This window comes from Chelon labrosus (assembly GCF_963514085.1).
Source record: "Chelon labrosus genome assembly, chromosome: 21".
Classification (NCBI taxonomy): Eukaryota; Metazoa; Chordata; class Actinopteri; order Mugiliformes; family Mugilidae; genus Chelon; species Chelon labrosus.
Window position 1 is genome coordinate 379,806 of NC_140354.1, and position 13,510 is coordinate 393,315.

At 40.6% G+C, this 13,510-nt stretch overlaps 1 protein-coding gene across 1 annotated transcript in view; it reads left to right on the forward strand.

Moving 5' to 3' along the window:
• Window positions 1-11,124: 11,124 nt before the first annotated feature.
• The window catches only part of cyth1a (cytohesin 1a), a 35,153-nt gene continuing 32,767 nt past the window's right edge, over window positions 11,125-13,510 (forward strand). Inside the window, exon 1 of the mRNA XM_084570858.1 lies at window positions 11,125-11,501. Within this exon, the coding sequence (XP_084426984.1) occupies window positions 11,408-11,501 (94 nt within the window). The 5' untranslated portion in view covers window positions 11,125-11,407. The remainder of the gene's footprint in view (window positions 11,502-13,510) is intronic.

The window sequence follows — 13,510 nt, forward strand, 5'->3', positions numbered from 1 at the left end:
ATGTTTCTTGTGCTACCAAGATACCATAGGGCTATATGGGAATGGAGCACCATACCTATATCAAGCCTTGTGGAAGAGTATAAATGTGCTAAAACAAGGCTGGAAAAAAAGTCCCAACTCTACCAACCCTGTCCACCCCAGCAACATGGAGGAAAAAGGACCCAGCTTTGGCAGCAGCAGAAGCTAAGGAGGCCCTCAGACACAAAGACATCATGGGGCAAGTCCAACACGGCAGAAGGGGTCTTGGTTTGTGAACAGTAATGTTGCTATTTGGTAAAGGAAAAAGTCCTCCACCAGTTGGTAAAAAGCGTGTTGTCCAAAAACCAAAGTGTTAGCGGTTTGATACCGTGGAGCATATGCTATATGTCCTTGAGCAAGCTTCTCTCATGCCAATCCTGATCTGTTTTTGGCTCTGCTGATATCTGTATAAGAAATCAGGTGGGGGAAATGAAAATTTGGAAGAATTTGTGGGGACAACGTGGGCATTTTGGCCATTGAAACCAAGCAACATATTGTTAAGTTGGCACAGGGGTAAACATGACCCATGCTAGCCTGTCAGCCCAGCCACTGTCCTTACGGCTGGCTTACACAGGCATGTGGGTGGTGCATGGTGGAGCTTCACTTACACACTCCCAGACATTGTTCATAAATTGCTGCGCATAAGTTCTTTCTCTTTCTCCTCACTCATTTTTAACTCACTTTTCCTGCTTCATCTGTTTATGCAGATTTCTGATTGAACATAATGGCAGGAGATACCCTACAATATCTGGCCCAAACGTTCATGTCGTATGCAATAGGCCGCCTTCATGTCTTCCCTTCAGTCCCTTTTCATCCCACCCCCTTTGACCCCTTTCATTTCTTCCCCTGGACGCCTTTCATCCCTTCCCCTTGACCCTTTTCCTCCCATACCCTTTGACCCTTCTCATCCCTCCATCTATTCCCTCAGTACCTGTCTATCAATACAGTTATTTGCATCAATTAAGGCGTGGTCTTTGTTGGTCAAATAGCAGATTAAAAAAGATCAGGTAATTTATTCAGGTGTTAAAGAGTGTTAGGATGGCCTGGTAGCGGTTGGATTAAAAACAGGAAGCTTGAGTCTGAGATGAGGTGCAAACCAACCATGTGTTTATTTCACCCACATAATTCATGACAAAAAAAGACTTAAAAAGACATTACAAAAAGAAAATCATGCCCCTTTTGTGGCCTGCGGTCTGGGTCACAGTCCTGCTAATCACTCACACCCTGTCTGTGTATGCGGGCTCCCTTTTATAGGCTGCTACCAATTACGACTTGAGCCCTACCACTGAACAGGTGAGCTCCCTCCCCAGATCCACCATACAATATTGGGTTAAATAACATACCTAAACAAATACATAGACCCCGAATACCTCTACTTGTATAAACCTCATAAAACCCTTCCTTAACTAACATTCAACCATACCAGTCCTTTACAGTTGTCAAGCATTTGCTATCCCCCCCTGTCCAATTATCACACTGGTCTCTCCCAGGACCTTTAAAAAGGTGTTCAGACCTCCAGTGGTATTTTTTTAGGCTGGACGCCTGAGGAGACGGCAAAGGTAAGAAACATTTAACACCAGATTTCCAAACATACATTGTTCCACTAACCCACTACACAAGCCTTACAATGTGTTTCTCTTCCCAGGACAGGCTCTCATCAGTAGCAGCTGAGAGGCCCCACCAAGAGAAACGCAAAATACATTCAATATTTCAGCTTTGTGTTTGGGAGTTATTTATTTCATGCTATCTGGTTGAATTGAGTGCGGTTATGTAAAGTGATGAAGAGGACCTTCACCACAAGAGACATAAAAAGAGCTTACAAATTGTGAATAATTGGTCTTATCAGAGAAGGCGATAATGTGTTCCCTTACAGTTTTAGATCAAATGTAAGACTCATGTGTATATCACCAAAATTCAGCAAAGTTGGACGTAAGTTGGAGCTCACATCAGGGATGGGAGGGACAAGCGTGTGCACCTGCTTCTATGGGTGGATGTGTATCGACAACCAGACAACAGAAAGATGCACACATGTTTAGACAGTTAGGAGCAAACAAATTAGCGGCAAGCCTAGTAGAAGCACATCCACTTACTCGAGCCTGCACATCGGAGAACCTGCAATCAAGTTGGAAACTGCGAGGTGAGCGAAAGCACAGGCGTTTGACGAGAGACGTCCCCGGTCAGTGACGCCGCAGGATCATCAGGATGGAAGTGGAGAATTACGGTTTGTTTTCTATGCAGTCTCACAGGCTGTATGGCATGTATGACACTAGTGTATGCGTTTAGCAGTTAAGTCTGCTGTGCTCGTTCTCTGCTTTGCCAGGAAATGCCAGACTGCTGTCAGACTTGACTGCTTGGTTGCACCGTTAAAACGACATGACATTCTAGAAAGTCCTGGTCTCCCGTATGTTAATACTGTCTTTGCATTGCGCATAACCACAGGAAAAGTTGGATTTCATGTTAATAGGTGGCCTCTGTGATGTGCACGTCGGCAGGATGAATTATTCAGCATCACACTGCAGCCATGACAGCCTTTCAGAGTCCACATTCTCTGAAATCGATTGCAGTGAGAAACAAACGATTTTACGACTTTAAGGGGAATTTACATCATCCAGATAATTTATTCATGCGATATTTGGATTAGTTCTGAGTTGAGTTGCTTGTTGGATGACTCAGTCAGTCAGGCACAAAATGCCTTCTTATGAAATCTGTCACAATGCTAAAATGAACCATATTTTCAGGAAACTGAGTGCTCAGACTCCACGTAGAAGTTGACTACACTAATGATGTCACCCTAAAATGAACTAGTTAATGATGCAGCTTAGGCTATGACAGGGGCTTCATCTTAATTATTAGCAGTTTATTTTTTTCTGTGAGCTTAGAGCATCTTAAAATAGAACCTCCTACAATGGCCACATTGCAAGAGTTCAACTGATGCTCAGTAAAAAGATTGATACGCCACATCATTTTGTCATAAGTAAGATCAACGTTTTAGTCTAAGCAAATGGTTGGTCTTGAGATGATTGATTTTCACCTTCGTTAAACTAAAGGGCAACAGGGTCTGGAGATAACTTCTGGCAGTCTGGACAGCACATAGGCTATAGCATGTTTTCTATTGTCTGAATGGTAGCTATTTTCAGTGCTGTCCCTTGTCAGTGCTTTCCTGTTTGCAGTCCAGCTGGTTATGTAATTATTTGCTAACATGTGAGGCACAAAAGAAGAGACATGCTGAAGCTCTCTACCACCTTCTTAGTCAGGGCAACAGCTTGTGGCACTGAATGAATGAATACAATTTAATCTCTTTTGTCCCCGTAACTGCTGAGCATGTTTGAAAATGCATAGAAGTAACTGTTTTTCCACTTCAATCCAATCGAGACTCACTTCTAAGGCTTTGAACAACAGGGTGTAAAAATGTACACTGTGGCATTTAGCTCCATCTGTTAGTAATGCTCAATTTCCCCTTGCATAACAACATGCACACAGTAAAAAAAGAAAACGGTGTATGTTCATAGGTGTGGTTCACTTCAGTGGCAGATACGTGTGGTCGCTGTGGTTATGTCATCTCCCTCTCTTTCAGTTTGTCCCCTCCCTTTTGTGATTGATGTGAGAAATACAAATGCGTTCTCTTGCCTACAATATATTTTCCCCAACACACTAACCAGGTGATGATGACACGCGTTTACTCCGGCTTCTAAGCTAAAGTAAAAATCAAAAGCAATAAAACTCAGATCAGTGAGGCAAATGTAGAGCTTTAATCAAAGAGTTAGCTTCTCTACCTACCTAATTATTGGTAGACAATTGTATGATTTTCTTCAGGATCTGTAAGATATACTTTACTGAGGCAGCCATGTGTATCCTGTTTGTAATAGTTGGCCATGGATGTTGCACTTAGTTGTTTAAGCCCACGCGCATGTTGTAGCTGAAGTCTGATAATCCCCAGAACCCTCTTGGCCTGACGGTGAACTAAGAATAAAAGTGCTGTTGCATGTTATGTCCACCTGGTGTCATGTACTGCAAGTAATTGCTGCTCATTTGGGTTCTGTCCAATTCATGGCCAGGCCTACACACTATACAAAACACAATACAAAGAAAAAAAAAAAACATACCTCAGTAGCCACTGTGTAGATTTAGATTAAGCTGTTTCCCTCATGGGGCGAGGTGGTTAGCACTGATGCCTCACAGCGAGAAGGTCCTGGGTTCGAATCCATGGGCCGATTGGGCCTTTCTGTGTGTGAGTTTGCATGTTCTCCCTGTGTCTGCGTGGGTTCTCTCCAGGTACTCCGGCTTCCTCCCACCATCCAAAGACATGCTTGTTAGGTTAATTGGTGATTCTAAATTGGCTGTAGGTGTGCGTGTGAGTGTGAATGGTTGTCTGTCTGTGTTAGCCCTGCGATAGACCGCCTCCTGCCCGATGACAGCTGGGATAGGCTCCAGCAGAGCCCCGCGACCCTTGACAGGAATAAGCGGGTACAGAAGATGAATGAATGAATGTTTCCCTCATGATGAAGGTAGACATTTAACTGTGAAAATGTGGCCGCACTAAATGATTTCCCCAATGTGAAGTTTTATTGATGTCCATAGGTCATCCATCCATCAGTGAGTTGCTGACATTTCTCATTTGAAAATGTGGAGACAAATATGCATACAAATATGCTGACTTCACTATACACTGTGTGGCTGTTCCTCAAGTGATATCGATGTTCTGACTGAGCCACAACACTTGTACACTACCCGGCCAAAAAAAATGTCGCCACTTGGATTTAACTAATTAAATAGGTGGGAGCCTCCTGTCGGATAATTACTGCATGGGTGATTATCTCTCAGCTGGCAACAAGTTATTTAACCCCAACTGATGCTATGAGTAGCTTCTCATTTCTTAAACAACCATGTCTAAACACACATCCTGTGGTCGTGGAAAAGATGTTCGTCTGTTTGAGAAGGGTCAAATCATTGGCATGCATCAAGCAGAGAAAACATCTAAGGAGATTGTAGAAACTACTAAAACTGGGTTAAGAACTGTCCAACGCATAAAAACTGGAAGGATAGTGGGGAACCATTGTCTTCCAGGAAGAAATGTGGTCGGAAAAAAATCCTGATTGATCTGTGATCACTTAAACGTTTGGTGAAATCAAATGGAAGAAAAACAACAGTAGAACTCAGGGCTATGTTTAATAGTGAAAGTAAGAGCATTTCCTTACGTACAACGCGAAGGAAACTCAAGGGATTGGGACTCAACAGCTGTGTAGCCTTAAGAAACTAATCAGTGAGGCTAACTGGGAAAAAAGGCTTCAGTTTGTTAAGGCGCATAAAGATTGGACTCTGGAGCAATGGAAGAAGGTCATGTGGTCTGATGAGTCCAGATTTACCCTGTTCCAGAGTGATGGGGGCATCAGGGTAAGAAGAGAGGCAGATGAAGTGATGCACCCATCATGCCTAGTGCCTACTGTACAAGCCTGTGGGGGCAGTGCTATGATCTGGGGTTGCTGCAGTTGCTCAGGTCTAGGTTCAGCAACATTATGTGCCCAAAGAATGAGGTCAGCTGACTACCTGAATATACTGAATGACCAGGTTATTCCATCAGTGGATTTTTTCTTCCCTGATGGCATGGGCATATTCCAAGATGACAATGTCAGGATTCATGGGGCTCAAATTGTGAAAGAGTGGTTCAGGGAGCATGAGACATCATTTTCACACATGGATTGGCCACCACAGAGTCTAGACCTTAACCCCACTGAGAATCTTTGGGATGTGCTGGAGAAGGCTTTGTGCAGTGGTCAGACTCTCCCATCCTCAATACAAGATCTTGGTGAAAAATGAATGCATTGCTGGATGAAAATAAATCTTGTGACATTTTGGCCAGGCAGTGTATGTACCAGGACTGAGCTTTCAAGATCAAACGTAATGTCATATTGTAGCCAAGGAAACCATACAAATGCAACATCTCAGATCTGCTTTATCACAGTCAGTAATTGCTGATGTTTCCTTGATGGCAGCATGACTGACAGGACAGTGCTGGAGAACTATGATGACTGACACTGAATGAAATATGCCGTTGTTGAGGAGTGAGGGACACGTTGTGTGACGGATAACTGATGAGTGGAATAATGCAGAGAAGCAGGAAAAGTATTCACTGTTAAAGAGTGAAGGTAATCATTTCCACTGTTCTACAGAAGAAGAAGCAAAAATCCCAAATGAAATCAGTTTTTCTGATCATCTGAACATTTGTGCATAACCTGAACTAATTTTGTTGTGTGAATGTGCATGAGTTGTGTGACCCCAAAGACACTAAGTGTGTTGGATAACCTGAGTGTGCATGTAATCAAATCAAATGGCTAACAGTGGTTTGCCTAGGAGCAAATAATCTCTTCTACCCTGTTGCCAGGCAACAGTAAAATCACGGTTGCTGAAGTGAAAAATGATGAGTGGTTAGAAACTAAACGCAGCACAGGGTGGAGACAGAATTCAAAATCTTTGTTGCAGGAAACGGCAACCTGTTGCTGACCGTTCATTATGATTCTCATGAAAAAATGTGTTTTCTTCTTGATTGTTTGTTTAGCTAACATTTCCAATTATATATTTCATTGTCATTTTTTTTATCAGGCAATACTTTGTTGCTGCAAAAACCATAGACGTGTGTTTTAAAATACACAGTCATCTGTTAAAGAGCACAAGTGAGAGAGAGAAAGAAAGGGAGATAGCTGTGGAGGATAGAGGAAGCCTGAAGTGTCAGCAGAAAAGGGGAACCGGGAGAAAGCAGAACTCATTTCAAGTTGCACATTTTGATGAGAGGGGAAGAGAAAGTAGGTGACTGTGAGAGATTAGCCTGGGAAGTAGGACGAAATCATCGCTACAGGATTAGGTGAAGCAAAATGACACCGAGCAGGACCATACAGTTAGAATCTTTCCATGGACAAAACGGCTGGGAGCAAAGAGTGACTCTCAACAACTGCAGTGAATAGTCTGTGATTCTGCAATTTTCTCTTTCCTCGATCTCACTTTAAATAAGGAAGGAGTGGCTCAGGCCATTCACACAGCCACTTACTGGGATATACCTTCATACAAAGACACCAATTATACACTGGAACTATGGGGACAGTGAGTGAACTATGCATGTCAAGCCTTGACATATTCTTGAGTCCAGCTGTGAAGCCACACCAGCAAGCATCAAGTAAGCCTGGATTTCTATACTTTGTTGCACTAAGGTAACTTTGTGGTTGGTCAGGTGTTCATGTTTCATGTGTAATAATAGTAAACTCCCTAGCTAAAACTATTTTTATACCATGGCTGACGACTCTGTCCTTTGATAATGGGGATAGCGCTATGTTTACTAAAGCTTACCTCTAAAACCTGGATAAACAAAACTTTGTGCTTATCAGTTTAAGTACAGATGGAGGAGCTAAGATGTTGGTCTTTGTCGCCATTTTTTCCAGATCTGTTATTTTATTATGCATTAGGGGAAGATCTGAGTGGATGTGTGTGTCATTTTGGATTGGTTGATAAATTAAAGTTGGAAAGATATTGTGACCATTTATGCTGGAATGTGCTTTAGAATACGTCATGGCACAGAAACAGCACTAGTGAGAGTTAGTAACAATCTGTTACTTACCTCAGACATTGAACTCCTCTCTTTTCTTGCTAGATCATAGTGGGAATCTTATTTATCAGATAGTTTACAATTTGTCAGTATCAACAATGATTCTTCCACCTTACGCAGAAATTTGTCATGGAGTTCCATAGTGTTCTGTGCTAGCCTAGGAGTGATAGCTTTCACCTTATACAGGGTTCCCTTAAGCAATATTAATAGGAAACATAGTATAAATAAAGCCAGGGTAGCCTAGTTGATTTGTGACTTTTCACTACTAAATTCAAACAAACATTAAGTTAATACATTTGACCTCAAAGACTGAAATCTAACCATATACTTACTCTAGATAACATTACCTTGACCTCCTGTACACTTTTGAGGAGCCTTGATCATTTTAGACCAAGATTTGGCCTCACACGTAAAACAAGTCTCTGCAAGGACTGCCTTCTCTCAACTGTGCAATATTGCAAAACATTTCAACTTCTTGTTTCAAACAGAAACCAGTCCATGCATTTGTCAAATCTAGATTTAATTCATTTTTTATTGCTGATTGATTAATGTAATTCCTTATCATGATATCTAAATAACTTGCGAAAATATCCTTAGCTGATTCAAAAAGCAGTTTTAGGCTTTTCTTCAGTGGCTGCCTCCACTGTGCAACCAGCTCCAAGTCCAGGTTTGAAAAAAGACACCCACTCTATTTTTATGGCTAGACTTAAAACTTTTCTTTTTGATGGAAGTTATTGCTAGTGATGGCTCCAACGATCCCTAAGTTATGCTGCTATAGGCCAGGGTTACTTGGGTACTTCCCACGATACACTGACACGTCTCTTTTTCTCTTCTGTCTCTGTTTCACTCTCCATAATTTTATATGCCACAGTTGCATAAACCCTGTTTTTGATTTGGTTCAGTTTATTGGTTACCATTGCCTATTCCTAACAAACTGTTAAGCATAATTTTCCACTCTTCCTAAGATACACTATATATTCTTACTTTATTCTAGCCTACCTGTAACGTATGCTACTATGCTTTTTCTTATACTTTATTCTGATTGGCAGAATTAGAGTGAATGGATTACTTTAAGGATTTTCAATAAACACTGCCTCCCTGTGCACTTCGGGGCTGGACTCAGCAGTCCATCCACACCTGAAGGAAAAAGGACATTCTTTTGAGCACAAAGTTTATAGATTTTAGCCAGAGAGGACTGGTGGTTTGAAAGAGGAGTAAAGGAATCCGTCAAATTAAAAAAAAAAAAAAAAAAAAAAACTCCCCAAACAGGAAAAGTGGACTTAAACATAATTTATCCACTGGCAACACATTCTTGACATCTCTCCCCAAAACGTATCACCCGTTCACACCTTGAATCTTGAATTCTGGCCATTGGGATGTGTAGTGTTTTAAAATTTTGAAGTGTTGCATCTACATTAAATTACACTGCAGGGTTTTCCCTGGGTGCATTTAGATTGTGTGTTGATGAGGCAGTACATTTGTTTGACTATAGTGAGTCAGCTGACTGAATCTATAGCAAGTAATCAGTGATTTCAAAACATGCATCAGCACCAGGGTTGTGTGGTTTGGATATTCAAGTAGGAAACATTGGATTGTTTCGGTACTATGTACTGTATAATGTACTGTAAATAGTGTTTCAGTTTGTAATGAATCATTGAAGCAATTCTATAATTAGTAGAATAGTACTCCCTAAATACTCCCTGATACATAATCTTCCTGTAAAGATATGAAGATATTCATATCTTGAAATGAAATGTACATATGTAGATAAATAAAACAGACAGGGCCTGTCTGTGGCTAACTAAGAATAAAGGAAGCATACCATAAATGTGTCTATAGAAGAGTAATACTTCTTACTTGATTATGTTTAATACAGGTTTTCATAAACCGCTTTGTATTTGCTCCTGACGTAAAAGTCTGACTGCACACGAGTACATCTCAGCGGATGTGGTGAATCAGATGAAGCAAGAAAAGAAAGATGAGCAGCAGGGAACCACTCTATCTGTGTGTGGCAATCATTCTCTCCCACTTAACCATGTCCCAACAACAAATGACAGAGAGAGAAAGCAAGACCAAAGCAACAGAGTGGCAAGCAGCAGATATTTCTTGGTTAAAATTTTGCATGTGATGCTGGTCATTTTTCCATATGAGTCTATCTAAAATAAAAATGATCACACAGACACCCAGTGATTTAACTGATCAGTTCACTGCAGTCACTGGCTTACAGAGCAAGTATTATAGGTAGCAATGTTGTAACTCATGGTCCATAAACTACACAACAAGATTAAGTAACACAATCAAGCCTGACTCTGCCCAGAGTTAAGCCTCTTACTTGAATCACTTGTGAAAGCAGGGTGAATGGGTGTGTTCCAGTCCACTTGTCTCTCTTGCGTGTGTGTGTGTTGCAGCTGTTCTTTAGGGTGTTGCAAAGAATCAGTGGGGTTGACTTTGAAGAGTGGAGCAATTTTATGTCTTTACTTACATAAAACAGGGGAAGGGAAGCTAGGTTTTGCAGCCATCTCCTCCACTGGTGCTTGAATGAACACAAATAATCCTTTCATATCCAGTTAGTCGAGGATTCAAAGGCCTTTGAAGTAGCATGCAAAGTGTTACTGCCAATGTGGCAATAATATGCCAAAGCAAAGCTTCAGCTCGAAACAGCTTCTCCGAGGTGAATCTTCTCTGTGACATCATGGCTGGATTGCGGAGTTCCTCATGGATTCTATTTTGAATGAGGATGCCAACCACCCCACAATACAGGCTGCTATATTTGCTTTTACTCTATTATTTGCATATACAGCATTGGTTGTAGTATTAAGATGTATTTTAAATGCTTTCTTACTAATGTCCATTAAGGAAGTGTTGTTGGAAAGTAGATTTATTTATATACACAGCAAAAAACTGTACATTAAATGTTTCTCTACTTGTTCTTTACAAGTAAATTATTTTGGCCACTAGCGTGGCATTGTTCTGGGTTGGCATCCATATTAACTGTTACTGGTTTTTCTTCTGTCTCTTTACTCTCACCTTAATTTAACCTCACTCGCTATTCAACGTTTTACAGTAGTCTTGTGAAAATTCTGACTGTCATCCCAGTTGCAATGTCCCAATGCATGCTGAAAATTATGATCTTGTGAAGCCAACAGAATCACATCATCGGCAAACAGTAGAGAAGGCATTCTGAGGTCCTTAAAGTCTGTAAGGTAGTGCTGCTGGGCACTTTCAAAACAATTTGAATGTGTAATCTGTAAGGGTTTTATTTGAAAAGCAGGCAATAGTCACAAGTTATTTCTTGTGTAGATTTCTACGTCCCTTAAGGTTGCTTTGGATGACACAGTCACAGACACAGTCTCCAGAGTCCCATCTTTCAACCAAAGTCGTTTGAATTGTATAGAATATATTATTGTTTTTATACAGAAATCTAATTTGCCATATTCTTTGCTTTGCTCATAGAAAATTCATAAATATTGCCTAGATTAACATCCAAGACTTAAAAAAGATGCAAAACTGTTTAACTTTTAATAAAACACCCAGTTTTATTGTACTAAATGTTTTTAATTCTTTCCGTCAGGCTGGTTTTATTGTGAAAGTTCTAACCGGAAACGCATCGTTTTCCTGTTTCGTCTGACAGTGGCAGAGTGCACGCAGGAGAAGCTCGTTGTTAAAGAAGCTCTCCTCAAATCAAACCTCTTGTGAACTGTGGACGACAACACCTTCATTTACTGTAGACATCATCCCTGTGAATTTGTTAAATCGTCAGTGAAATCTTTAAAGGTTGATACCTTTATCGATAATTGTATGGTTAAAGTTTTGACGTTCGGAAACGTGAAACTTTTTGGCCCGGACCTGCGAGGCGCAGACAACATGGTGTTGAAATCGGAAGACGGAGTAGGTGAGTGAAACAGTCCAGGAAGGACATTTTACATTGTCTATCTGTTTTAATTAGCTCTACGGGGCTGTGATTAGCTGGGAAAGAAATGAATGAGTTCATCCGGCAGTCTGAAACGTAGGCTAGTGTGTGAAATTTGAAAAGTAAATCTCAGGAACCAAATTTGCGTATGCATTGTTGTGTCGTCACTCTCTCTGGCCTTGTTTATAGTATTATGTCTGCCGTTTGTTCATAACACTGTTCAGTTACAGTGGCAACGCTGTGGATATCACGGTGGTTTTCGAAAAAACACATTTTAATCTCAATGCCTCGTCTAAAAACTCATACCAAGGCTCTAAATGATAAGAATCTAGTGTATATTGTTATTGGTATGGCCAAGTCTACACAAGGTTGCTTTTGGCATTTTTTGCTCCCTTTTTATTTAATTGTTGAATTTACACATTGTGTCAGTGAATCTAATAACAATTTGTGCGTTATGTTTTATTTATTATACATGGGCAGTGATGGAGTATTTGGAGATTTTTATATAGAAAGCCAACACAGTTTAACATTTTTGCCCCGTTTCTTAAATTTCATTGAATACTAAGCAACAGGTTTGGGAGCAGTTAATCAGCCTAATACTTCCATGCTGGATATATTTGATCTGTCCTTCTGTATAAGCCTTCACGTGGAACATCAAAATTTCATCTTCTTGGTTGGCCTAGCAGCTTTCATTAGCACCCTTTGACTTGCTGCATTGTTGGTTATGTTAGAAAACAGTGGACGTCTGGCTAAATGATCCTGTTATATACCGCTGAAGATAAAACAGGGAGAACTTCCATGCTTTTTTCTCCACCGTAACCTAGGTTGAGCATGGTTGGCACCCCGCTGTGTTGTTTTTATGGGCAGAGATAAGAAAACATTAACTGTTTTGCGCCCGTTAGTTTCTGCCACATAGAGCTAGGTTGTCTGGGAAGTTAAAGTAGTTGTCACTAATGGATCCCTAATGAATGTTGCTGAAAGCTTAAATGGGCCTTCTGGTCTAATGTAACCTGCCTGGCACTAATGCCCGAGTGATGACAATCATCATCTCCTCATACCTCCTCCTCTTCCTCATCGTATTTCAAACTTCTTCCTGGATCAGTTGCAGCCCTCTTTTCCAATCAGACCACTGTTCGTTCTGTGTAGAATTGAAATAGGAAAATATATTCACTGCGCAGAGCAGTCAGGTGTTGTTATAGGACACATGTTTGATAGCTCAGCAGCACTGGGTAGGCTCAGTGACAATTTAGGGCAGTAATTCTAGTGAAAGAGGCAGAAAAATATCTAATTGCTATGACCTGTCGCAGTAGTTTTGTATTGGTTAGATCTAAGACAGTGATCAATAAGTTTTATTTTCTAGTTACAGCCTGCAGCCTCACTGCTAGGTGCCAATAAATCCTACACACTGCTTCTTTAGGCCTTCTAGACACGATCCACAATATCAGCTGGAAAATTGCTTGAACTGAAAGACAGAGGTATACAAACTGGCTTAACACGATACTCCCTTGCATTGTAGTAAGGGCTGAACAAACGGCATATCCAAATCGCTTAGCAAATTCAAAATGTTATGTAAGAGATTATGTGTCCTGGACATGTTGCGGCAAAAATTTATGACATCACCTAAGTCACTTGAGCAACCGAATGTATTCATTTTACAAGAATGGGGAAGTGGATGGTAAGTCCAAACATTTGGAAGGGTGTCGTTATCAAATTCTGTTCTAATTTGTTCTAAATTTAGTCATTAACTCTACAAAGCTGAGGATGGGAATTGATTAGATTTTATCACTATCTATGCCATTGTCAGTTCTGCTTATTGACTTAGTGCTGTATTGATTCTCTCATCAAATTCCTGGTTAGTTTTCTTTGTGGGGAAAACAAGTAGTCCTATACTGTTTACAGCACCAAACCAGCTGTTTTGTTATCTTTCAGAACACAATATCCTCCTTACACATTGGACAATACATGACTTATCCAATATAGAATTAAAATAT